General features: G+C 58.6%; 1 protein-coding gene across 2 annotated transcripts in view; it reads right to left on the bottom strand.

Annotated features, from left to right (window-relative positions):
* The window catches only part of RPTOR (regulatory associated protein of MTOR complex 1), a 330498-nt gene that overhangs the window by 20688 nt on the left and 285754 nt on the right, over positions 1-24056 (bottom strand). For both annotated transcript variants that reach the window (XM_055318123.1, XM_055318124.1), the window contains exons 21-25: positions 18926-19044; positions 12639-12742; positions 11960-12143; positions 10331-10441; positions 397-502 (exon numbers count right to left, since the gene is read on the bottom strand). In XM_055318123.1, coding sequence (XP_055174098.1) covers positions 397-502; positions 10331-10441; positions 11960-12143; positions 12639-12742; positions 18926-19044 — 624 coding nt within the window. The remainder of the gene's footprint in view (positions 1-396; positions 503-10330; positions 10442-11959; positions 12144-12638; positions 12743-18925; positions 19045-24056) is intronic.

The following is a 24056-nucleotide window of genomic DNA, read 5'->3' as shown; positions in this document are numbered from 1 at the left end:
ATCTCCTGGCAAATGTGCTAAAAGGTTTGGTAAAACGTGACTCAAACACAGGCCTGGTTGACGAGGGTGGTGATCCTGGGGACACGCGGGGGCCAGTGGACACAAGCAGGGCCCTGTGTTTGTCCCGTCCCCGGGGAGAGTGCAGGGTTGGGGTGGGGGCGCCTTGCTCCTTCCCCCCGGAAATGGCAAGAGGCACAAGCCATGCTCCTGAGAGGCCGCCAGCCAGCCGGCTTCCCTTGGAGAGAGTGGCCCAAGGCTCGGGGCTCCTGCGGCCCAGGGTGCGCCCCTGGCCTCAGCCCCCCACGACCCCACTGTTCCTCGAAGGGAGCTCGCACCCCACCCGCACCCCGCCAGCCCCCGCGGAGGCCCTGTCCCCGGCGGTCCCGGGCGGCTTACCCTTCTGGATGAGCTGCCGCGCCTGCTGTCGGACGCGTGTGTTGCGGAGAAATCGCCACTCTCGTTCCTTGCGGATCTGACTCTCCAGGTCGTGCTCTTCTGGGATCTTCAACAATAAAAACACCACGTGAGGTTTGGCGGGAACAGGCAGGTGCAGCCACCTCGTCTTACCGTGACTCGCAGACGCTGTGTTTCTCCCCAACGGGAGGTCTGTGGTCACCCCGTGCCCGGCACACCGGCGGGCACCATCGTCCCAACGGCGCCGGCGCACTTAGTGTCTGCTCACGTGTTGGTGACTCTCACACACCCCACGCTGTTCATTATCAGCACGTTTGTTCGCATGACCTGGGGTCCGTGAGGACACCTCTGAAAGCCCAGGCGATGGGTAGCATTTTCCAGCAATGACAGGTTTGTTATTTATGGCTACGGGTCGTTTTCTCAGACACGGTGCTACTACTGTGCGCTTAGCGGACTGCGGCGTAGGGTGAACGTGACTTTACAGGCGCAGGGACACCACAATACGTGCCCTTTGTTCCCGAAGGAATTCGGGTTCTTGGGTCTGGCCAGGGCACCACTGCCCCGCTGGCAGAGCGCACCCGGGCTCCCTCCCACAGTGGTCTGGGCTGAGGGGCCAGCCGCCTGTCAGGGAGGCGGGTGGTGGGCGGCACGACGGCAGGGGAGGGCAGTTTGCCGTCCCGCTCCTAGGAGCCCAGCACCCTGATGGGGGCAGCAGGGCGGCCACTTCCGAAGCAGACGAGGAGCTCCGGGAGGCACAGGCTTCAGGGATGAGGGGCCGGCGGGGTTCGGGAGGGGCCCACGGGCCGAGCCGGGCCGGCAGGAGGCTGACGCTGTGCACGTCGACGAGGCAAGCTCAGAGGCAGGTGGGCGAGCTCAGGGACTTTATTCTCTCTGAAGCCAGAGAACTGGGGCTTCTCTTGAAGAGAAAAGGGCGCAGGACAGCGACACAAGGGCCCGGGCTGGAGGCCCCGTGTGGCCTGACTGGACGTGGCGTGGGGTGGAGCCGGCCGGACCCCAGGCCGCGTGGTCAGGAAGCAGCTCAACTGCGAGTCTGCTCAGCCCGGACGAGCTCCTGGGAGCCCAGCTCCCTCGCCGCCGAGCGCACTTCAGAGACTGAGCTCACGTCCCCTTTGCAAACTGGCCGCTGTGTCCGGAGCAGGAGGGCCCTGTGTGCTCGCGTGGGCGCCCAGGAGAGGCCTGCCCCTGGCCGAGAAGAAGCCAGGAATGACGTCTGCGTGTGCAATAAAGACGTACTTCCTTAATCCTCACACGTCATCAAGTAAACCGGATGGACTGGGACTCTCTGCTCGAAAACCCGGGGTTGTGACGTCCTGAAATACGACAGAGGCCAAACACGAGAATCCGCCCTACTCGCTCCTGGCGGAGCCGAGCAGCCGGCCTGCGGTCAGCGAGCGGAGAGCGCGCGGGCACGGACAGCCCACACTCCGCGTTTGCACACCGTGTCCCCTGCCGGAGAACCCGCTGGACGACAGGCAGCGTGCGTGGCCGCATGCAGGTTGTCGTGTGCAGGCAGCCGCGAAAGCGGGCACAGCAGAGCCCCCCGCCCCCACGGGGCCCTGCACCATCTGATCATGAATCAGACACAAACCGCGCCCCTCGCGTCTGGGGCCTGCAGGTCTGTCGCCAGCATTTCCCTGCTCTGCTCCTTCCCCTTTGCCCTAGAAATCACAACCCCACACCTAACAGAGCAGAAGCAGCCGCAACAAGGACATCCAAACGCTGCGGTGACATGAAGGGATGGCGTCGGCCTCTGCAGCACGTTTGGTGGTTTGGAAATAACCCCCCCAGGGGCAGGCAGGGCAGACCGCGGGTTTCTAAGGCCGGTATGCTTGTGGCAGCCCGGAGCTTTCATAGAGAGGACAAGACCAACGGTCAGTGCTGTCGTGCAGCAAAAAGAACACCCGAGACAAACAGGTGGAAGGCACGTGCAGGAGGAAGTGCAGAGGCGCCCTGGGCGGGGGGCGGGGGGGCAGGACACGCACGGAGTCCCCGGACACGTGCACCCAGGGCCCGACCCGAGGGCTCCACAGGACACAAGGCAGCGGCGGTGATAGGTAAGAAGGTGTGTGGCCGGGACGTGAGGGACCCACAGCAGCCCAACCCGTGGAGGTGGTCGGGCCGCCCCGCCTCGGACGGGGGCTGCTCCGTGCTCTTCTGAGAGCAGCTTGCTGCTCCCGGGGCGGCGTCCACGGTGCCTGCCCCCACGGGCATGCGGAGCTCACCCAGGGACCTGCGGGCATCTGTCTGGGGACAGTCGGCCAAGGATTACCGGGAAGAGCCAGCAGGACGGGAGAGCGGCAGGGACAGTGTGGGTGCGGAGCGGCGCTGGGTGACGAGGGCCGTGACATCAGCCCCGGCACCTCCGGGCTCCCACACAGAATCCAACGCCCCAGAAGCCTCCCAGACATGTGGGGCCTGGGGCCCTAGGCCTGGCCTGTCCCTGGAGCAACTGGGGGCAAGGACCAGTGGGCCCCCCAACAGCAAACGGGGAGACAGACCCTGGGAAAGATGCATTACCTTGATGCTAAGCACTCGGACCCGAGCTCTGTTTCCACCCAGAAACCAGGCCTGTTCTGACGACACCATCAAGCGCCTCTGGACCTGCGTTTCACCCCGACAGTTGTGTGATTTTTCCCGTTGTGACAAGCCGCCCTACCCCGCCACAAACAAGAAGTCGCTCTGTCGCAGAGAAGTGGCGGATGCGACACCGCGCTCCTGCTCTGCGGCCCCGTCCTGTGGCCACTGACGGCAGAAACTCAGAGGAGAGGGTCGGGCTGTCCTGTGTGCACGAGGCCCAGACACGGGCACCTTCGCCATCTGACTACACTTCCTGCCAGGGGTCAGGTCAACGGCGGCAGAGTCCCCGTGCAACACCCTCCCGCTCCGGCTGCCTGGTGGACAACAGAGCCCGGCTCTGCTCCGTGCCCCTCGGCGGTCGGCCTCCCTCCGCCCAGGCCTGGCACCTGCCCCGTCGTTCTGTTTTGGCTTTCGTGGAATGCTGGGCAAATGGGTCTCACGGTGTGCAGCCTTGGCGTCTGGCTTCTTCACTAAGCACAACGCACTCGAGGTTCATCCGTGTTGTGTATCTGTTCCTTGGAAAACCTCTCAGAGGACTGCCATTTCTTTGTTTCTTTTAATATTTTATTTATTTATTCCTGAGAGACACAGAGAGAGGCAGAGACCCAGGCAGAGGGAGGAGCAGGCTCCCTGAGGGGAGCCTGATGTGGGACTTGATCCCGGGACCCCGGGGTCACACCCTGGGCTAAAGGCAGACGCTCAACCGCTGAGCCACCCGGGCTGCCCTGACTGGTATTTCTTTCTATGACCCCATCACAGTTCGGGCATCAGGTGCAGGACACCTGGCTTCTGTCTACTTGTCATGATTACGAACAAAGCCACCATCGATACACACACGAGGGTTTTCATTTTTCCCAGGTGAACGTCCGTCTAGGGTGTTGGGTTATATCACGTGTGTCCATCTTGTAGGAAACAGCCAGATGTCTCCAGAGCGTCTGGGATACTCATCGTCTGCACAAGGGACGAGTGTCAGCTGCTCTGCGCCCACTGTCAGCACGTGGGATCGACAGATCTGAGACGTGAGCATCATATGGAAGTGTGCTGGTCGTCTCCTGTGGCAGCTCGGGCCCCCAGCGGCCACCCGCCTTAGGGCCACACACCTTCTCAGGGCTCCTTTGCTGTCCGCACACCTTTTTGGGAAAACGTCTGTGCCCCCCTTCTGTCGGTTGTTTGAAATTGCCTTATTTCCTTCCGTATGGAGTTTTTTTTAATTTTTATTTAGATTTTATTTATTTTTTCACAAGAGATATGCAGAGACAGAGGCAGAGACACAGGCAGAGGGAGAGGCAGGCTCCATGCAGGGAGCTCGACGTGGGACTCGATCCCGGGACCCCAGGATCACGCCCTGGGCTGAAGGTGGCACTGAACCACTGGCCACCGGGGCTGTCCTCGTACGGAGTTTTGGGGGCTCTTTGTGCTTTGGATGCCGGAATTTTACCGGATACGTATTTTACAATATTCTTCTCCAGGCTGTGGCTTATGTTTTCATGATTTTAACACCGATGTTCAGAAAGCAGTTAATGTGATGAAACCCACGTACCATTTTTTTCATGTGTGGCTTGTTCTTTTTGTGCTTCTCAAGGAACCACTGCCTAACAGGCCAGAGGGGGCTTCCAGAAGTTTCCATAGCACGACGCGATGCTCTTCAAGTTGGTTTCTGAATACAGTGGGGGAGATGGAGTGATGTTCTTCTTCTGGGCAAATCGATGTCCAGTCACTGCAATGACACTTGCTGGAAAGACCACCCCCCGCCCGTAGCTTCGTGGAAGATCAGTGGGATGCACCATGGCTCCATCACGGGGCTCCGTTCGGCCCCACTGGTCCCTGTGTCTGCCCTCCCCATTCCACTCCTGACTGATGTCACGGTGACTCTTGAGATCACACGGTGCGAGTCCTCCAACTGAGCTCTGTGACAAAACTTCTTTGGTTATTTTAGTTTCTTAGCTTCTTCCCATAAACCTTACAACAGGCTTGTTGATGAAAACAAACCTGTTGGGGTGTTCGGTGGGACGGCATCGACCTGTGCCCAGGTTAGGGGCTCCTGACACCCGCATGTCACTGAGCCCTCTGGCCCAGGAGTGTGCCTTCCATGCACTAGGTCTCCGCCAATTTGTTTCATCGCTGTTTTGTATTTTTCAGCATTTGTCTTGTATGTATGTATGTATTTATGAGAGACCCAGAGGGAGAGGCAGAGACACAGGCAGAGGGAGAAGCAGGCTCCATGCAGGGAGCTGGACGCGGGACTCGATCCTGGGACCCCGGGATCATGCCCTAAGCCGAAGGCAGACGCTCAACCGCTGAGCCACCCACGTGCCTCTGTGTACCTGCCCTTGAGACAGCACCACACTGTCCCCATTCCTGCAACTATGCAGCAAGGTTTGAAAACAGGAAGCCTGAGTTGTTTATTTTGTTTGTCTTTATGACATTTTTTGTTAGTACTATTCTGGGACTCCTGCATTTCCATCTGAATTGTAGTCTCAGCTTGTCAGTTTTTGCAAAAAAAGGGGCAGCTGAGATTTTCACCAGCCTCACGTGGACTCTGTGGGTCTATTTGGGGACCTGCTGTTAAGAAGTCACCCGACCCGTGAACATGTGATTTCTTCCCATTCGTGTAGGTATTTACTCTTTCAACGCTTTGGTTTAAGGAATGTTTGTTTTAGAGAAAGAACATAGCTGACAACCAAACATCTGTTGGCCCCCGGTGGTTTACAATCCAGCGGTGATTTACAAGACACGCGGGCGCCTGGCACGAGGCCAGCAGGTGGGAAGACAGGCAGAGGGGCGGAAGTGGTCCCCAGGTGGCAGCAAGTGGGAGCCCCCGTCCTCCTGGCGTGGCCGCGTGGAAGCAAGTGGAGGGTGCTGGCTGGGTCTCCCTGCCACCCGACCAGACACTTCATGCAGCTGCCATCACAAAGCGAGCACCTGCTCCATCCTGCTGATGCCGGAGGGGAATCCACATGTGTTTGGTTTCCAAGCGAGCTTTCCAGGAAAGAACCAGGGGCCTGCGTTTTAGGAACTGGAGACCGTGTGGCACCGGCTGGCCTCCTGACACAGTTCGGGCTCACCGCAAACTAAGCTGATGTGAACCGCTGTGAAGGTGCGCCCACGGCAAAGTTTGGGCTCTGTGTGCCTGGAGGTTTATGTACAAGAAGAGAAGAAGGAAGAAGTCGTTTCTGTGCAAGAGTATTTGAGGATATGAGAAAATGTTTGATGTTCGTAACCACGTAAGTGCAAAAAGCAGCACACAAAGCTGTACGTGTGTAATAATCCCAATGGCAGGGGAGAGAACCGTGTGTGTGGGAGAGAGATGGAGAGACAGAGAGAGAGAGAGAGGAGAGAGAATTACGGGGGACTTCCATTTTATTTTACGTTTTCATTTTTGGTGTCAAAAAAAAGTTAAGTGCGCTTAAAAAAAACCAGCTTCCTGGATGTGCAGACTTAAGCAAGTTCTGCATCTACCCCCGAGCACGGTCACACGCCATCCTAAGTTGGGTCGGGGTGTAGGATCTGCGCCCTCTGCCTGGAGAAAAGCCTTCACTCTGCTCTTGGGCCTGAGTGCGTGTTAAACCGACATTCACTCGGCATATGAGGTCTTAAAACAGTCTGACTCTTTTTAAAGCTCTTTCTGTAAATAAACGTTATAGTTTAATCTGTTCTAAATCATGACACTAATAGTTGCGTTCTCTACAAAGTTCAAACAGTCTGAACGCGTATAGTGTACAAAGGACAGTCCCTGCCCTCTGGAAGCAACGGTACGGGGCCGCGTGGGTGGCTCGGTCAGCTGGGGGTCCGACTCCTGGTTTTGGCGCGGGTCGTAATCTTGGGGCCGTGAGATCGGGCGCTGTGCCGGGCTCCGCGCTCAGTAGGAAGTCTGCTTGGCCTGCTCCCTCGGCCCCTCCCCCGGCTCCTGCATTCTCTTTCTCTTTTTCTCAAACAAACATGTAAACAAACCTTTACAAGGAACAGCGTGAGCAGTGTGACGTGTGGCCCTGGAGGCCTCCTCCCGTGCTCGTGCACAACTAGGCGCCATGGCACCTGTGCGAGCATTTGGGACCATCGGATTATCTACCTTCGCTAACAAGGACTCCACACGTGTCCTCGGGCAGGGGGCTCACGGCAGGGGCCGTGCAGCTCTATCGCACGGACACAGCGAACACGGTGGTCTTAACTCGCGCTCCTCCTAATTAAGGACGGATCTTTTGTTTTGTTTTATTTTCAACTTTTTGCTCTTACAAATCATGTTGTAGCGAGCACCTCTGGACACATCATTACACACGCACACACGGTGCTGGTTTTAGGATCTCCTTCTCAGAGGAGGGCTGTGGGTTTTTAGGGCGAAGCCATTTCTGATCTCGAGGACCACCAGCGAGCTGCTCTACAGCAAGCTAGCGTTTTGCCACCAGCAACAGCGGCGGAGAGCTCCTTTTCCCTGCACTCCCGAGAGCCCGCCTCTGGGTAAAATCAGTCTCCACTCTGCCAACCCGAAGGAAAAAAACCTATTACTTTTGTAGCCAGAACAAATCTCAATGTATCTTTTTTTCTTCTTAAAGCACATGACAGGCGGTTTTTAAACAGTCTTTCTAAGGCGGATGCGAGCCCTGTAAACCAGCGGAGGAGGGGACGGTTCCTTCCTCAGTCACGGGAGAGCCAGCTCCGGAACCTTCTTTCTGGCCACGCAGACCTGAACAGAATCGGGCGGCGAAGTGACAGAAAGCCAACAGAAAGCGTCCTGGCCGCCACGTTGTGGGTCCCCGGGCCCCCCAAGCGCGAGCTGCGGGATGCTGGTGAGCCGTCTCGCTGGGGACAGTTCTGCTCTCTGAGGCGGTTTAGGGCTCTGACTTCTGAGGTACGAGCCTAGCTAAGAGCTGTTCTTAGTTTACGTGCGAAACAGGCTGATAAAAACGCTCCTAACGCACGTATTGCACGCGTGTCGTTAGATGATGCATTAACTTAATAAAAGGACACCCCTGTGAACGGTACCCAGAAAACGGGGGAGAAGGACTTTTAAAAAAATTAGAAAGAAATAAAAACGCATCTTCTTCTGACATTTAGAAATGGTTTCTAGTTAACGTGAGGGAGAAGTTACTCGGGCGCCCGACCACCTCACATCTTAGCTGCCACCAGCAGCTACAGACAAAGGCCATCGCAACGGGCTCACCTCCGACCGGGAGGCCTCACGCATCACTTCAAGTGACCATCACCTGAGAGCCTGGCAGAGGGTTAGCAGGACTTCCTGACCGCCTCCCACGGGCCAGGTGGGAGTGACAGCGGCGAGGGCCCTCCTTCCCAGGCCCCCTGCAGCATCCCCACTTCGGGTGTCGCCCTGTCCCCCTCCGACCTGCAGCTACAGAGGGACGGGGCAGGGGTGCGGGCTGCGGGCGTGTCCGTGGGAAGCACAGGAGCAAACCTCAGGCCTGCGCTCAGGAAGCGGCCCTGAGGGGGCTGACGCCACTGCCCCTGCCCCAGGTGGCCGAGGACACTCGCTGGTGAGAGGACGAGCCTGTGGACCTGTGCCCCTCCTCACTGGTGTCACCGAGGACGGCAGGGCCAGGTGCCTCTCAGACCACCCGAGGAGCCGCTCATCACCCCAAGACACCCCCCGGCGGGGCAGGCCCCGGGCCCTAACCTGTTGGCCTCGCTCCCGTGAGGAGGAGACTGCGTCAGGGAGACCGAGCTCCTGCAGACCTGGACAAACCCTTGTCCCTCAGAGCAGACCGGACCGGAGCTCTAGGGTCGGCCTGCTGCCCACGGCCGCAGCTGCTGCTCGCTCGCTCGCTCCCTTCTCAGCGAGGGGCCCGGGTGGTGGCAGTGGGCAGGGCGCAGAAAGCCCGAGGACGAGCACAGGCCACGGCCGCCCCTTGCGCTTGCTGCATTCATACTTTTGTTCTGACTGTAAAGCTGCTTGGTGCTTAGTATGGAAAACACAGGGGAGACAGCCGTGGATAAACACGCTAGGTGCCACGCCGACACGTCGCCCGCCACCCGCCATGGGGCGGCTGCTTTAGCGTTTTCTGGGCACAGACGGATGTGCACGGCGTTTCCAACGGGGATCTCCCTGTAGCCAATTTATGTCCTGCTCTTTTCCCTTTTTTAAAAGTTTTAGCATGAGGATTTCCTTAAGATTCAAATTTTAAAGCTTAATTTTTAAAACAATAAGCATCAAATATTTCCTGAGTGTTAAGCCCTCCTCTCCATGCTGGGCCTTCAGGTGGATCCTAGATTTCATGAGATAAATAACACCCAGATCATCCACGACTCTGATCATTTCCTTGAGTCGGTATCTCAGCAAACGAGTTACCAGGTTGAAGGGAACGAACGGCTGCTCATGGCTTCTGACGCTTTACCGCTAAACCGTTTTCTGGGAGTCGGGTTCAATTCACAAATGGAAGAGAGATGTCCGCCTTGTCAGCAAAGGGGCTCAGCAAACTAGAACTCTGTCCTCTGCCTCAGGCACGGACAAGGACTGCCTTGTCCGACAAATATCAGCATCTTTACGGGCAAAGAGGACAAGAGTTGTCATAAAGGGTCCAGGTTACTCCTCAAGGAAACTGCTTGGATGTGTAGCCTGATACACAACCAAGAGTAAACCATGATTTCAATGGTCTTTACGAGAGAAGAAGAAAGTTTTCTAAGAATGTGCTTCATGGGAAAGTCGGCGCTCCCGGGGAAGAGCAGCAGGACAAAGTGCTGCTGGCCCCACACCGTCCCCTGGACATGCAGCTCAGATCTGCCGCGACAGGACACGTCTCCCGTCAGGGCTGGGGGAGAAGGACACCAGAGTGCCAGGCTCCACAAGCGGCCCGGGTGCGCTGGAATTAGCCCCAGCGGGCAGGTCTTCGGGACAAGCCTGCTCCCCGGCGCAGCAGCCAGAGCCCACGCCCCGGGCCGTCCTCACCAGGAGGGTCTCCAGGCCTGGCGGCTTTGCCGAGTGGACAGATTCAGTTGTCCTGGCGGCTCTGAGAGGGCAGGCTGCCTTGGTTTCTTTGAGAAGACAGGAGGGTAAATGAAGTCTGTTCCTTTTGCTGTTTTGACTGTTACATCAGCTACCATGACGGCAGTCTGGGGTCGCCCATCAGCAGCTGTAACGTGACGGGTCAGGAGCCCCAGAGGGTCGGTGGCTGGGCTGGCGGGAGCCACCGAGAGTGACCAGCTGGGTCAGGCCGTGAGCAGGGGGCTCAGACAGCTCAGGCCAGAGGCCGAGGCTCCTGGGGAAGGAGGGGACGGAGGGAGCCAAGGCAGGGCTCTGACCGACTCCAGTGTCTGTGCGAGGGCACAGACGGGAGGCCCTCTTGGTACCCGGAGCGGAGGCGCACACTACCTTCATGACAGGCTGGGCGAAGTACCGGGCGCTCCAGTCACAGAAGCCGGTCTGTGTCGTGGCCGAGACAAAGCTTCTGTGTCCAGCAGCATCATCTGCATCGTCGGTGGTCTTCAGGGGCGTTTCGGGGGGAGGGGGAGAGAAAACAGGAAGAACAGTCACACACTCCACACACCCGTTTGTGAGCTCGAGAGGATTTGCAAGGAGACAAAAGGCAGTGGTCTGGCTGCTAAGAACGTTTCTCTGCTGGCCTCGCTTCTGCATCCAGGTGGCCAGGGACCCTGAACGCATGGCCAGGGCTCCAGGGAACCTGTGTCAGGGAGGGCCATCGAATCTATGCTCAGGGGACCAGGTTCCCTCGGGGCCGGCCACAGTGGCTTGGGATGCAGAGCCTGTCACTCTTAAATCGGATGCTCAGGCCAGGCGCCATGAGGTCAGCAGGGCCTGAGGCCTCTATGGCCTGGAGGGCAGGGGCTGCCGGCCCCCTGGCACCCACCTGTGCAAAGTAGCTCCTGCACGGGAGGGACATGCGAGTATCAAGACCTCAACTGCTTGGTGCTGCTCTACTGGTCAACACATTTGTTTCCCACAGCACGGCCCACGGGGACCAGGGGGGCGAGGGTGGGAGTTCGCATCACTGTACGAAGCTGGGCACCGCAAGGCCCACGATGCACGGGGGGGGCGGGACGGAAGGCGTCCGTCAGAGAGGGGCCCTGTTATCCAGGGGAGCCTCGCCTGGTGGAAAGTCTGACAGCTGGGACTCGGTGACAGGGTCTCACCCCCGACTGCTGTGGGAACCCGCACTGCTCTGCTGGGCCAGGCTCCTGGGCTCGTGGCCCCCAGGGCAGTGAGCGCTCCCTATGCCCAGGCGCTCCCGTCTGACGGACCCATGTCAAGGTCCTGCCAGGAGGACGAACCTCCCACCGGGCACTCGTGGCCATGTTTGCTCCACCCAGTACGGCAGGAGGCCTTGAAAGCCAGGGTGGGCAAGGGGCCAGGGGCACGTGTAGAAACTACCACCGTATGTGCTTTTGCTCCAGTCTCCACAGCAGCCTGGCTCCCCTGGCGTGTCCTGAACGGCTCCTCCGTCCGGGAGGGGCCCCTCCGGCCCCTGCGTCCTTGTCCAGTAGAGCGGCACACCGTCTGGACAAGCAGCCAAGGCCACAGCTTATGTGTTTACAGCAGCCAGGCCAACGAAGACACCAATTCCTCCCGCTCCTGGAGTCTCTTTCCAGCTTTGAGGCAGAGACTGCAGCTCCTTATGTGGCAGTAACAGGATGTTTGCAGAGAAAGCAAACAACCCACTTGGAACAGGCACTTCTGCACGGCAGCTGCCACGTCCAGTGGAGAAAATGCTACTCAGCCACGAAGGGAGAAAGCAGATTAGCTCCATGTGCTTACTTGGCTACATGGAAAGTGCCGGAACAGTGAGCCGACAACAAAAGGCCATAGAAGGGAGGACCCCGGGACATCTGCACAGCCGTGATGGGACAAACTGAGAGCCACAGCTGGGGGTGCAGGCTGTGGAGGCCCCCCCGTCCTGGTCTCAAATCTTGGCTCACACTGAGGGATGTGACGCTCAGCACCTACACTCACTAGAATGGGCGCCAGGGAAGGGTTCGAGGGTACCTGGTCTGGGCCCTTGTCAAACATCTTCCGCGTGCGGGGGAACTGCTGGGAGTGGGGCGTGTACTGCACCCCAGCGGGGCCAGGGGCACCAGGACGGCCCGCGGGCAGGTCTCGGCTGACTGGCTGCTTGGCCACGTCGTTGGTCAGGCTGGAGCTGCTGGCGCTGGATGTTGGCGGGGAGCCCCTGTCAGTGGGGGAAGAAATGCTGTGCTTTACCCAAACAAAATACCCTGTCCTCACGCCACCCACCTAGATACTGCCAACCGACCTAGTTCAGGGCCCAAAACATCCTCACACGCCCGACACATCCCTATGCCTCCAGACACCAGCCGCCCACGCTGATGGCCCTTCTGGGCCCTGCCTGTGGGTTCCAGTTGTCGTCTCCCCGGAAAGCCAGGGTGGCCCCAGGCACGCTGCATGCAGCCTAAGCAAACCAGCCAGGGCATGGAGGGCGTGGGGGCACGCATCTGCTCGCCGCTTCCTGCCTGGGACACTGACCTAAGAGGGGACTCCGCCTGCTGGTGACCGGCTGGCAGGGGACAGACCCTTGCTTATAGAATTCTGCTTGGCGGCAGAAGTCAGGCTGAGGCCAAGCATCTGTCGTTGCATCTCGTCACGCAAAGGAAGGTAGTGAAGGCTTCCCGCCAGGGGCCCGCACGAGACAGATGCAGGCACTTACCCCGCCTGGTGGATGTGGATGCCCTTGTTGGTGGGGCTGGCGGGCGCCGACTGGGTGAGCGAGGACGTGGTGAGGATACGCTGGGGCCGGGCGTTCACTGTGGCCTGCAAGAGCAAAGGGGCACGTGGTGTGGACGGTCAGCTGCTGGAAACCCCGGCGGCCACGGACAGCAGGACGGGGTGGTGGCTTCATGACTGCAGAAGAGGCCCCTTGGCCCAGGAGGTCCTGCACACTGATGGGGGGCCCGGGTGACTCTCCCCTGCCATATCACCCTGCAGGTAAAACTACCTTCTCCTGCTTTTCGAGAAGTCACTTGCGGGGTCCAGGGAGGCCTGAGGGCAGGCCCTCCTGGAACTGTAGCCACAAGACCACGCATTGTTAACGGCGAGCTGGGGCCCTGGCACCCCATCCGGGAAGGCTGAGAATGCCACCCCAGTCTTTATTTCAGTTTTCACACCTCAGGGACTCACGCCGTGTCCCTGGTTGTGGCGCTTAGTGGATAGAGACGAGGTAGCAGGTTCTAGAAACTTTCTCCACAAACGTGCAGCATTTGACATTTCATCGCAGAAAGACACTTGTGCCAGCCTGAGACTAGCGTGTAGGGGGAAGTGGCTTTGTTTTGATTTTTGGAAGTAGAGTTTGTGTGGATTGGGAAATCAGCTGTCTGCCGGAGGAACACGGCACATGGAAGTGCCGAGTCGACGAGGGTGTTGACCGCCCCTCGGACGGCAGACCCGCCATCTGCCGGGTTCTCTCCTGGCGTCTTGCTCCGGGCACACGGGGCGGCTGGTGGGCCCTGCTGGCTCCGGACACACCAGGTGACATGCGGGCAGGTGGCGGCCGACGCAGCCGTCTGGGCTCCCTGAGCGCGGCTGTTGCCACACTGTTGAAGAGCTGCCGGGCGAAAGAGAACCTCGACCTTCGTGGGTGATGATGTCGGGCCACCCTGCGCAGCTCCCCCCGCCCCCAGTCAGGATGCTGCCCCTCCTGCGTTCAGCCAACAGGCAGAAAATCGCAGAAAACAAAAGGGCCATGAGGCTGCTCATTTACAGAACATCTGTGCTTCCCTGATAATCCGCTGCCCTAAAGTAAGAACAGCAAGGAAACGGAACCATAATCAATCTTTTGAAATCATTAAAACTTTTTTTTGAATTATAGAAGTTATATAGTTTGTCAGCTTGTTTTTGCTGTATATTTACATTGTCTGGCCTGCTCCCTTCCCCCCAAAACTCAAGAGCCAAGCGACCCCCTAAGTGGTCTAAGGAGAGTGAAGAATCTCCTCTAAGAAGCTGTCAACTTCCATGTGTCTCCCAAAAATTCTGGAGACGCAGGCGGTGGTGGTGGGGGAGACAGAAAACTTCTGCGCTGCCGTGCAGACCTTAGCAGACCTAGCCCCGTCTCCCCGCGGCCCCCGAGGCCCTCCGGCCCGCCCGCCCTGCCCAGGCTTGCCGCCCACCCGCCGCCTCTCAGGAGGCCCCACGTCCCTCTGCTGGGGCATCCGGGGCACGGGGCTCACACCCAAGGCTGCCACACGGCTCTCCTTCCGTGTCCGTGTTGGAGTCCACCGCGATGCGCGTGCTGGCAGCCTTCACGCTGGTGATCACAGGGCTTCAGACTTCGAAGATTTCTTTTTCAGCCCAGTGGCTCCAATCTGTTCAACATGCACGGACTCGATCTTGATCACGTGTGCGGCGTAGGCCTGTGGGGATGAGCGTGCGCAGACCTGCCTGTCTGCAGACTTGGTCTGGGGGCACAGGGCATGGGGGGCAGGGTGGTGGGCTGGGGAGCTGAGACACGGTCAGCAGCGGCTCCTTCCTGCGCCAGTCCCGGCCGTCTGGGTTCACAGAGGGCATGCCGCCAGAGGTCAGCAGAAGGGCAACAGCACTCTGTAGGCTCCGAACGGAGGGCTGGGCCTGGCCGTGAGCACGTCCCACCTGTGCTCGTCCTTCTCCGGTGAAGACTCCCTGTCATTCTGCACTCCAGGACACGGCCCTGAGACCGCGGGAGGGGCAGGTGCGCCCGCCCTGACAGGTGACCGAGGCCAGATGCGCAAGGGCTGCTGGGCGGGGATGGTCATGGCTTACAGGTCACGCTCTCAGAGGGCAGCAAACGTTACTTTGTTACACGCCGGATTCTCAGGTCAGATGTAGTCTCTTGGCCCAATGCAAACACGGAGATGGTTCGCGGGGACACGTGCACGTGCATATGCATGTACACGAGCCGGCCGATGCTCCTTGACCCTGTAGCTAACGGGGGCATCTGGAGCAGGAGCCTGGGGTTGCAGCGAGCCCGTCTCCAGCTCCCGGACTGCTCCTGTTACTCTGGTTCTCCCACCGGAACACATCACCTCTCAAGGACACAAAGGACCATCTACCTCAGAGAAAAATACCTAAAGCAGCGTGGATGACTTCGGACAGTGGATTTCCCAACTGGGTGGGACAGAGTCGGGTTTAGGACGCCGGTGCAGGCTTTCAGCTGCTCTTTCCTGGGGGCAGTCCAGGAACCAGAGGTTGTACCGTCAATTGTGCATCAAGGATCTGGATTCATTGGGATCCCTGGGTGGCGCAGCGGTTTGGCGCCTGCCTTTGGCCCAGGGTGCGATCCTGGAGACCCGGGATCGAGTCCCACATCGGGCTCCCGGTGCATGGAGCCTGCTTCTCCCTCTGCCTGTGTCTCTGCCTCTCTCTCTCTCTCTCTCTCTGTGTGTGTGTGACTATCATAAATAAATAAAAATTAAAAAAAAAAAGGATCTGGATTCATGAGTGAGAAGGTGGTTCCCACAAGGATCATTTAGAGGTAATTTGGGACTGAGTCTGATGCAGAGCCTGCTGGATGCTTGATCACTGAGAAGACACCTATGAAAGCACGAGTCTACTGATAAGAAGTGATTTCTCTATGAGCTACGTTTCCTAAATAAGTCTCCCTCTGGAACGCTGAGTCCCAGGGAGTGTTCAGGGCAGCAGTGGTGATGACCAGGAGCCCTGCCCTATGGTTACTGAGGGGCGTCAGCAAAGCCGCAGTCCTCCAGGAAGAGAAGCCAGCAGGGTCGAGGCCGGGGAGTGTCACCTACCACTTTTCGGGGCCGGTGCACGTTGGACGATGTGCAGAGTACGGACTGAGAAGGAGGAAGGAGACACTAATACCTGACCTTGCTTCACAGGGTTACTGTTTACTATCGAGCAGGTCCTACCATGAGCCCATCTCTGCAGACAAGCTGGGGCATATGAGGCTGAAGGCTGGTGGAGCCAGAACAGGAGCCACGTGGCTGGAGAGCCACCCCGTACCTCATGGCCATGAGTCCCTGTGCAGGACACACAACAGGGCCCTGAGCAGAGTCTCCATGAACCAGATTTCCAGCGGCCACAGAGCCACTGAGTCCGAATCCCCAAGGGGACTTGCTCTCCTGGGGTTGTTTGTGCACCCGGCCGGGCAGGCCCCACGGGGTAGCGACTCTCAGGGAGGGACAGCGCCTACTTCTGTAAGCTAAGCCAGTCTGAGGGATGACACCATCACCCTGGGTCTGCAGGGAGGCGGGAAGGGGGCAGGTGCACGGGAAGGTTCAAACTATAAACAGACGCATCTCAGTCACAACAGTTTGCTAGGACTGTGATTTCCTGCTCGCAAGGCCTGCCCCGCTCTGACGGTTCTAGGAGTCCCTCCTCCTCGTGGCGGCAGCGGGGAGCAGTGGGGCAGAGGCCTGGGAGGGCACAGACAGCACTGGCACCTCTGAGTCAGGGCGGGGGTGCTGAGGTGGGGAGCCGGTGGGCTTCCAACAGCAGAGGGTGGTTCCAGCGGGAAACGGTGCGCAGAGAACCTCCACCTCTGGGAGCCGAAGGCCATGTGACTCACGTGAAGAGAAGTCAGGACGTTTACACACATTCCACGGAGCCCGCGGACAGAGGCAGGTGCCAGTGAGGGGGTCCCCGCGTGAGGTGTGCTGCGCGACGCCTGCCCGGAAGCTAACCGCCAACTCGCTGGATGAAATCGGATTCGGTGTGAGCATAGCAGGTTCCCAGGGTGCTAGTGAGGCTGCCAACGTGGAGGAGGACAGAGACCACGACAGGTTTTAAACGCTATGAACACGTGAGCCGGGTTCTGTTCCTGGTTTTTGTGGTACTCTGGAATGTGCTGTTTTGGGGATGATATCAACCTTCCTTGTTTCTCCGTCGCTTAGGCCTTCGGTCTATAAGAAAGGTGTTCAGCTTCGAACTGTGCACCTGACCTCTGGTCTCCTCCGGTGCACCTGGCTGCGAGTGTCCCACAGCAGACGCAGCGATTGCATTTCCGCTCCTTGGGTGTGGAGTCGCTGGTGGACTATTTCTAGGTGAGTTTATGTGCTTACAAACTTCCTCCTAAATATTTAAAGTAGTGATGATTATTACGCACGACCCTGACATTTGAACACCTGTAGCTTGAAATTTCCTCCTCGGTATTATCTGTAAACCACAGGTGGCAGGAGTGGCGTGAGGGAGGTTGTTGGGGGCGATGCGGTTCCCGAGGGTCATCATGACCTTTGTCCTCTACGTGGTTTGAAATTTTCCATGTTTAAAAACCACAGGCAAAATGCAAACCCTAAGCCTGTGTGGAGAGGAGATGTAAATACTTGAAATTAGGCCAGGGCTCCTGAGCTGTGGGCTCCTGAGCTGGTAACAATCTCTATATTTGAGTGCGGTATCCTGTGGGGGCATTCCAGAGTGGTAGGGCTGTTTTGACCATGATGAACACAAATCTGCCTTCAGAGGCACCCTGGTGGCTCAGTCGTTGAGTGTCTGCCTTTGGCGCAGGGTGTGATCCCAGGGTCCCGGGATCAAGTCGCGCATCGGGCTCCCTGCAGGGAGCCTGCTTGTCCCTCTGTGTCTCTCATGAATAAATAAAATCTTTAAAAAAAATGTTTTGCCTTCAGAGTTGAGTATCAAAAGTAGGTCCATTTCTCTGTAAACTGAACTGTCATCTCCTCTTTAGTTACTGGAGTAGAAAGCAAGACATTTCTGAAATTAAACTGAGGACAAGAAAATGTTTCCTTCATGTTCATGCTTCCAAATCCTTCAGTAGCAGTGTTTACTCTTAATAATAAACGTGCGTATACACGCGCACGCACACACACACACACGGACGCACTCAGGCTCTCACACACGCAGGCTGCATTGTGCCAGGGCAGGGCTCCCGGGAGGCATGGACTCGAGAGGAGGCCCGCTCCGCCCTCTGTCCCTGTGCTTGGGCATGCCAGTGGGGGTGCCCACCGTGCACACCGGGACGATTGGGTCAGCCTAGATCAGCACAGCAGGCAGAAAGCCACCAGCTACTCGTAAGGCTCCGTTAGAACGCGCTGTTCTGAAGGCACGAAAGGCTGTATTTCCGGTGGCCGCAATCTGCTGCTAGGCTCTGCCTGGTAGGAGCGATTACACATACGAGGCTTAATTACCATGGAGTGGGATGAGGGGCGTCTCTGGCTCACACACTTTACACATGATCTAAAAGGACACGGAGATGTGGTCTCTGTGCTCTACGTGCTAGAGAGAGACACCTAAGAGAAATGGATTTGACAGCTGGACGCCAGGTCTACCGCGATGAATTTACAGTCGTGAAATTTCAAGATTAGGCACTCATTGTATTTTCAAAGGATTCAGGTTTTACTAAGGTTGTATACTTACTAAAGTAAGTAAAAGCTACTGAAAAACAAGCTTATATAATCCGAATACTGGTTTCATCACTAAATGGCTAAGGGTCGGGGCAGGATGACCAGAGGCACCTGATGAAAGGTGCTAGCCACGGCCAGGGGGCCATCCCAACGTCTCAGAGAGAAAACAAGGTCTCTAGGCACCTCTGTTACATGCTCTCAGGCAAAGGTAATGACCCCCAGCTTCCATCTTAAGAAACTAGAATCAGAGAAGCAAGTTACATTCAAAATAAGCAAAAGGAGTGGGGTAATAAGGACCAAAAAAAAAAAAAAAAGGCACCAAAAGCTGGTTCTTTGAGGTTTCCTTTAGCCACAACGGTTGTGAGAAGAGCCATAAACGGCTGGTACTGGAACAAAAGGGGACATCACTACAGACCACACAGACCCCGACATGATCACGAGGGTAATGGCAGCCCCCACCTAATATCCTGGTGCCCCGATACGGCCAGGTTGAAGCAGGAGGTAAACAGAGGTCAGGGTATGCTGTGAACTGCCCGTCATAAGGCTCTAACCCACGGCGTAGGCCCGATTGAGCCTGGAGGTCCCCACATGAATATCTGTCACTAAGACTATGAGCTCGAGAGCTTTGCTGAGAACACGTCACACATACCTTGTAAGCAATGCTGTTGAGCACCTTCATGGCCAAGTCGGAAACGTCTGGATAGGGATCCGCAGCCAGATGCAGTAAGACTCTCCAAATCTGCGTGTAAACACTGTTAAAGGAGACTCCTGGGAAAGAGAAAGGAGATGTTTTACTAAGAAATAGCCGTCCCCTGTGTGTCTGGCCGGTGTCTGAAGATGCAGCTCCTGCCGGGAACAGGCGCTTCAAATTGCTGCGGACTATGGGAGGCTTGTTTCTGGCTGTTTTCTTAGGGGCCCAGAAATCCCAACTGGTCAATAGGCTTGATGACATTGGGGCGGGGGGGAGGGGGCTGGATTTTTCTGGAAGGAAAAGTGAGTTAGGAAATGCTGGCCTTCCTTGAAGCCCTGTCTGACTGGACAGCACCACCTAGCTCCCAAAGACCAGCTGATTTCACGTCCAGGTGTCAAGGAGCCGTCACAGTCTATGTGAGGTGCGTGTGTTGGCTGGTGACATGTACACCTGTCTCACATTCAGAGCATGCTCGGGCTGTGACTCACTGAGTCTTATCCACACACTGCACAAGGGCTGTCCTGAGTTCCCAGGAAATCAGGAAGCATGTGCATGATGTGACCCAAGCTCTCCAGGTCCCCACCAGGCACCCACAACACTTCTGGGTGGGTTCTCTACACGGGCCTGGGCGCCACGGCAGATGAGACAGGGTGCATCACAGACACGAAGGAGGGACTGTCTGTGAAGGCCTCACCCAGGGATCTGTTCAGCCCTACTTTGCCCTCATGATCTTGGCCACAGGCACTATCCCTGGGCACTGTAGAGGGACAGTGAGGCCTGGTGTCCAGGGGATGAGGGAATCAAGTGCTCTCCTGTCTGACATTCAGGCCAAGGCCACTTCTACAACGCCCCATGCTGCCGTGACAGCTCCAGTAAGGGATTCCTTCTGTCAGGAAGTGGGGCCAGGAGGCGAGGAGCCAGGACGGCTTTACAGAAGAGGCACACAGTGGGCTGCACGCAGGGGAAGCAGGATTGCTCTCCTGGCAAAGACTTTCCTGGAGGAAAGTCAGCAAACGCTGGACTGGCACAGAGGTGATGGAATCGCACGGAGCATTTAGAGAAGTGGCACAACCATGACCTGGGCATGCAAACCAGAGAGAGCAGAGGAATGGCTCAGGGCCTGAGGGTACAGAAGATGTGGGTGCAGGCCTCTGGGTGCAGCGGGGTCTGCACCATGCTGGGTCTGGACAGGCAAGGAAGGAGCCACGGCCGGGAGTGGGGAGTGCCGCGTGGACACTGCACCCTTGCTCTCTGCTGGGGTGAGCCCAGGGGCTGGACACAGATGGCATGACGGATGGGAGACAGCAGCATGTAACTGTGGGGGGCCAGACAGTTTGTTGACAAATGCTTATTTAGCCACAGAAAGTGATGAAAAGAGCACTATTTGCTTGTTTTCTTTAATATTTATTTATTATTTATTTATTTAACAGAGAGAGAGAGAGAAAGAGAGAGAGAGAGCATGCACATGCACAAGCAAGTGCATACACACACACAGCAGGCAGGCAGAGGGATGGGGGGAAGCAGGCTCCTGACATGGGGCTTGACCCCAGGACCCCGGGATCACGACCTGAGCCCAAGGCAGACGCTACATCGACTGAGCCCCTACAGGTGCCCTGAAAAGGGCATTAATTTGAATCAGCCAAGACCCCAGGTCACGGCCTGGCCAGCTCCCAGCACAGCCCCGCTCGCCCTGTGAAGGGGCTGAACCATCACGCGCGCTGTCAGAGGACGGAGCGTCCCTGTCCACACGGAACAAGTGGCACCCGACCGTGTAAATCGGAGGCAGGCTCGGTGAAGTGGAGGGTCACCCATCTTTGCTCACCTCAGCGCACAGCCTCTCGTTTGGGGTCGGTGCGCTCAGGCCGCACGGCTGCACACACCTGCTGCGTAGGGATATAGGGAGCCCCCGGCTCCCGAGGAGGCCTCGCGGGGACCCCGCAGACAGGCAGGGCCACGGGGGCTGGGAGGCTGCTGGGCTGCCCTGGAAGGACGGCGGGTCCCACGGCTGCGTGGCCCAGGGGGTCGGGCAGGGCCCCTCGGGGGACGGGCTGGGTAGGCATCTGCCCTTCGGACGGTGAGAGCTCAGCTGAGGACACTCTCCCTGGAGAGGAGCCCGCGCCGGGTGACGCGCGCCCTTTCCCTGCACACTTTAACTTAGACGCAGGAATGGATGAGCACCTCCGACCCTGACTCCGGATTTACAACCCAAGTCTGAGGCAGCTGTGTGGTAAAATGGGCCCCGAGCCTCCCGGAGGAACTCCCAGGCCCCTTCTGTATCGAGCGGAGCGCCCAGCGGCAGGCACTGGGCCTGTGAGACGTGAGGACTGTCCACGAAGACGTGGCTCCCCAGTCGCCCCCATGAGGGCTGGGGGTTTGGGGCCTACGGGGACCAGCCGCTGCACCTTCACGGGTGCGGCACACTCAGGAGGGGAAGGACGGCCGGGCCCCTAATGGGGCGAGGCTCTTAGGAAGGCCCCTCAAAGCCATCACAGCTACTGTGTGAGGTTCTAGCTCCCCCACAACCCCATTAGTTTTGGGCTCAGATTCCCCAGAGCGCCGCCAACAGGGGACAGAGTCGAGAGGCGGTGCACTAAGATGACCCGCCACACTGTCACCACAGCCGAGCCGGGGGCGGGAGGACTCACAGCAGCGGGGGAGGGGGGCGCAGCGCTCAGGAGCCTGGTGACCTGTGTGCCTCCAAGAGCAGACACCCGAGCAACCTGACCCTCACCCGGCAGTGCCGTTGGCGGAAACGCGAGGAGGGGCCTGGGGTGGGCGGCAGAGACCGGCACCAGGAAAGGGGTGGCACTGAGCCCTAGGGAGGACGTGGCCGCCGTTCCCACCTGGCACCTCATTACTGCTGAGGTCTTTCTTGCACAAGATTTCAGCTTTGACTCAGCAGAGAAGGAAAAGGCTCTGATGTTGGCCAGAGTCTGGCTACAACGAATGAGGTAAGTATTTGCTGGTGAAACCATGCAACTGGTGTGGAGAAGTGCTCCGTGCATTTCACCTCCTCCCTCAGTCTGGCCTCCAGGCTCCCTCGGCGCCCCTGCTGCACGGACCACCCTGCTCTGAGACCTGCTGCCAACGCACCAAGGTTGTGAGCACAGCAGAGGCTGGAGCCCCCGGGCTGCTGGAGGACGCCCGAGTGGCCTTCTGGAGGCTTCTGGCTGTGAAATGCTCAGGAAGGACGCCTGGGTCTGGCACTCACTCAGCTCCTTCCTCATGAGCGCCGAGAACCTATTTCCACGTCTAGACCAAAAGTAATAAAAGATCATAACTAATGGTTTTACATTTATTTTTCAGAGCAATGGCCACAACTTCCCAAATAGCATAAAATGTAGGAAAATGTGCTCGGAGCTCTGTAGCCAACTCCGGCTCCCAGAAGCCCCCGGGGCTGGCTGCACCCGCTCAGAGGAAAGAGAAGCTGGACCTTGCCCCCTTAGGGCCGACGTGGCTGACAGCCTCTGCCCGGCCCAGCACCCAGCGCCCGAGGCCTGGGGCCTCCGCATCCCCAGTCTGTGACGCCCCCGGGGACGGAGCCCCGTTAGGAGCCCCCGACTTCCTGCCTCTGCCCGTGGGAGGGGTGTGGAGGGCGAGACCGCCGAGTGCGGGTGGCCCCCGTGTCTGCACAGTCCTGCCAGCGACGTGCCTCAGGGCCCCGGCGAGACACACGTAATGACGGCCTTTCATCAAAGGTTGTGGCCATAAAGATGTAACTGATGTTGTGGCGTCGGAGAACAACGCCGTTCGCTTTCTCCCCACCGTTCTCCGGCAGCAAGAAATCAAACTAATGGGCTGTAAAACCTTCCCTGGGACCGTGCGCGGCTCCTCTGGCGACAACCGCACGGCCCCTCCTCCTGGCTGATGGCCCCGCGTTCTCCCCGGCCCTCTGCTCTTCGTGCTCACACCTTGCGGCCCTGGGACCCCGAGGGCTTCTCGAGGTGGGGGGACAGAGGGAGACGGAAGGAGGACATGCTAGTTCCTGGCCGATCACGATGCAACGGGGATGAGCGGGCTCAGGCCAGCAGGGCCCCCAGGGGACCGGAGATGTGGGCAGTGGCCCCGACCCCCAGATGCTGAGCGAGTGGAGGAGTCGGAACCTGGGCCCGGCTCCAGGCCGGCGCAGAGCTTAGATCCCGGCTCTTCCCACCCCAGCCCAGCTCCGGCTCGGATCCATTGCTGGGAACACGCTTGAGGTGATGTCAGGGTCACAGAACTTCAGGGAGGCGCCATCGTCCCACCGCGGCCAGGCCTCTGAGCCACGGCGAGCAGGCGCTTCGGCGGTGGGAGTGCTCACGGCCGCCCCAGTCTGGCCCCGAATCCTCAGAACAGAAATGATCCCCCCTGACCCCCTCCAGGCTGTGACTCACACCTGCAAAGCAGCAGAGTGACCATCCCCGCCCGCCCCGGGGCCCAGGGTGTAGAGCAGGGTGCCTGATGGGGCTGGAGGGCTGCCCGGCGGCGGAGGCAGGAGGGGTGTGTCACGTGTGCCCTGATGTCCACACGCACGGGCCGTCTCTTCCCCCCTTCCCACTCCACCTCTGGGCGCTCGGACGGGGTAGGCTCAGGGCGGGAGGGGCACGCAGGGCTGCCTGTCGCACACGTGACCAAGAAACAGCAGCTTTACCATAAGGGAGGAATAAAGACGGCCCCTCCACCCACCCCACGGGGGTGCAGGTGTCGCCGCAGGGAGGACCCAGCGCTGCTGGGTTGTCCGCGCCTCGCTCAGGGGCCGGCATCCAGCCTGAGAGGAGGACAGCAGGGGCGCAGGGGGCGCAGCGGGAGGGCCGATGCTGAAGGTGGGGCTGTCTGGGGGAGGAAGGCCTCGGGTAGGGAGCTGACAGCGAGTGTGGTTTTCAGGGAGCTTCTGTGCGAGGCTGCCATGGGCCACCTGCAGACGTGCTGGCAAGGTCTGACGGGGGTCCTGGCATGCCGCGTGGGGAGACCCTGGGCTGGGGGACCAGAAATGGGGAAGACCGTCGGGGGCCCACAGGGGATCAGGCCAGATGGCTGGTGAGTCAGAGATAGGTGGGGTTCCAGGGACAAGGGGGTATGGAGACCGGGACCCCTGCAACCCTACAAACAT

This window comes from Nyctereutes procyonoides, unplaced genomic scaffold, assembly GCF_905146905.1.
Source record: "Nyctereutes procyonoides isolate TBG_1078 unplaced genomic scaffold, NYPRO_anot_genome, whole genome shotgun sequence".
NCBI classification, from domain to species: Eukaryota; Metazoa; Chordata; class Mammalia; order Carnivora; family Canidae; genus Nyctereutes; species Nyctereutes procyonoides.
This window is presented reverse-complemented; position numbering and strand designations above follow the sequence as displayed.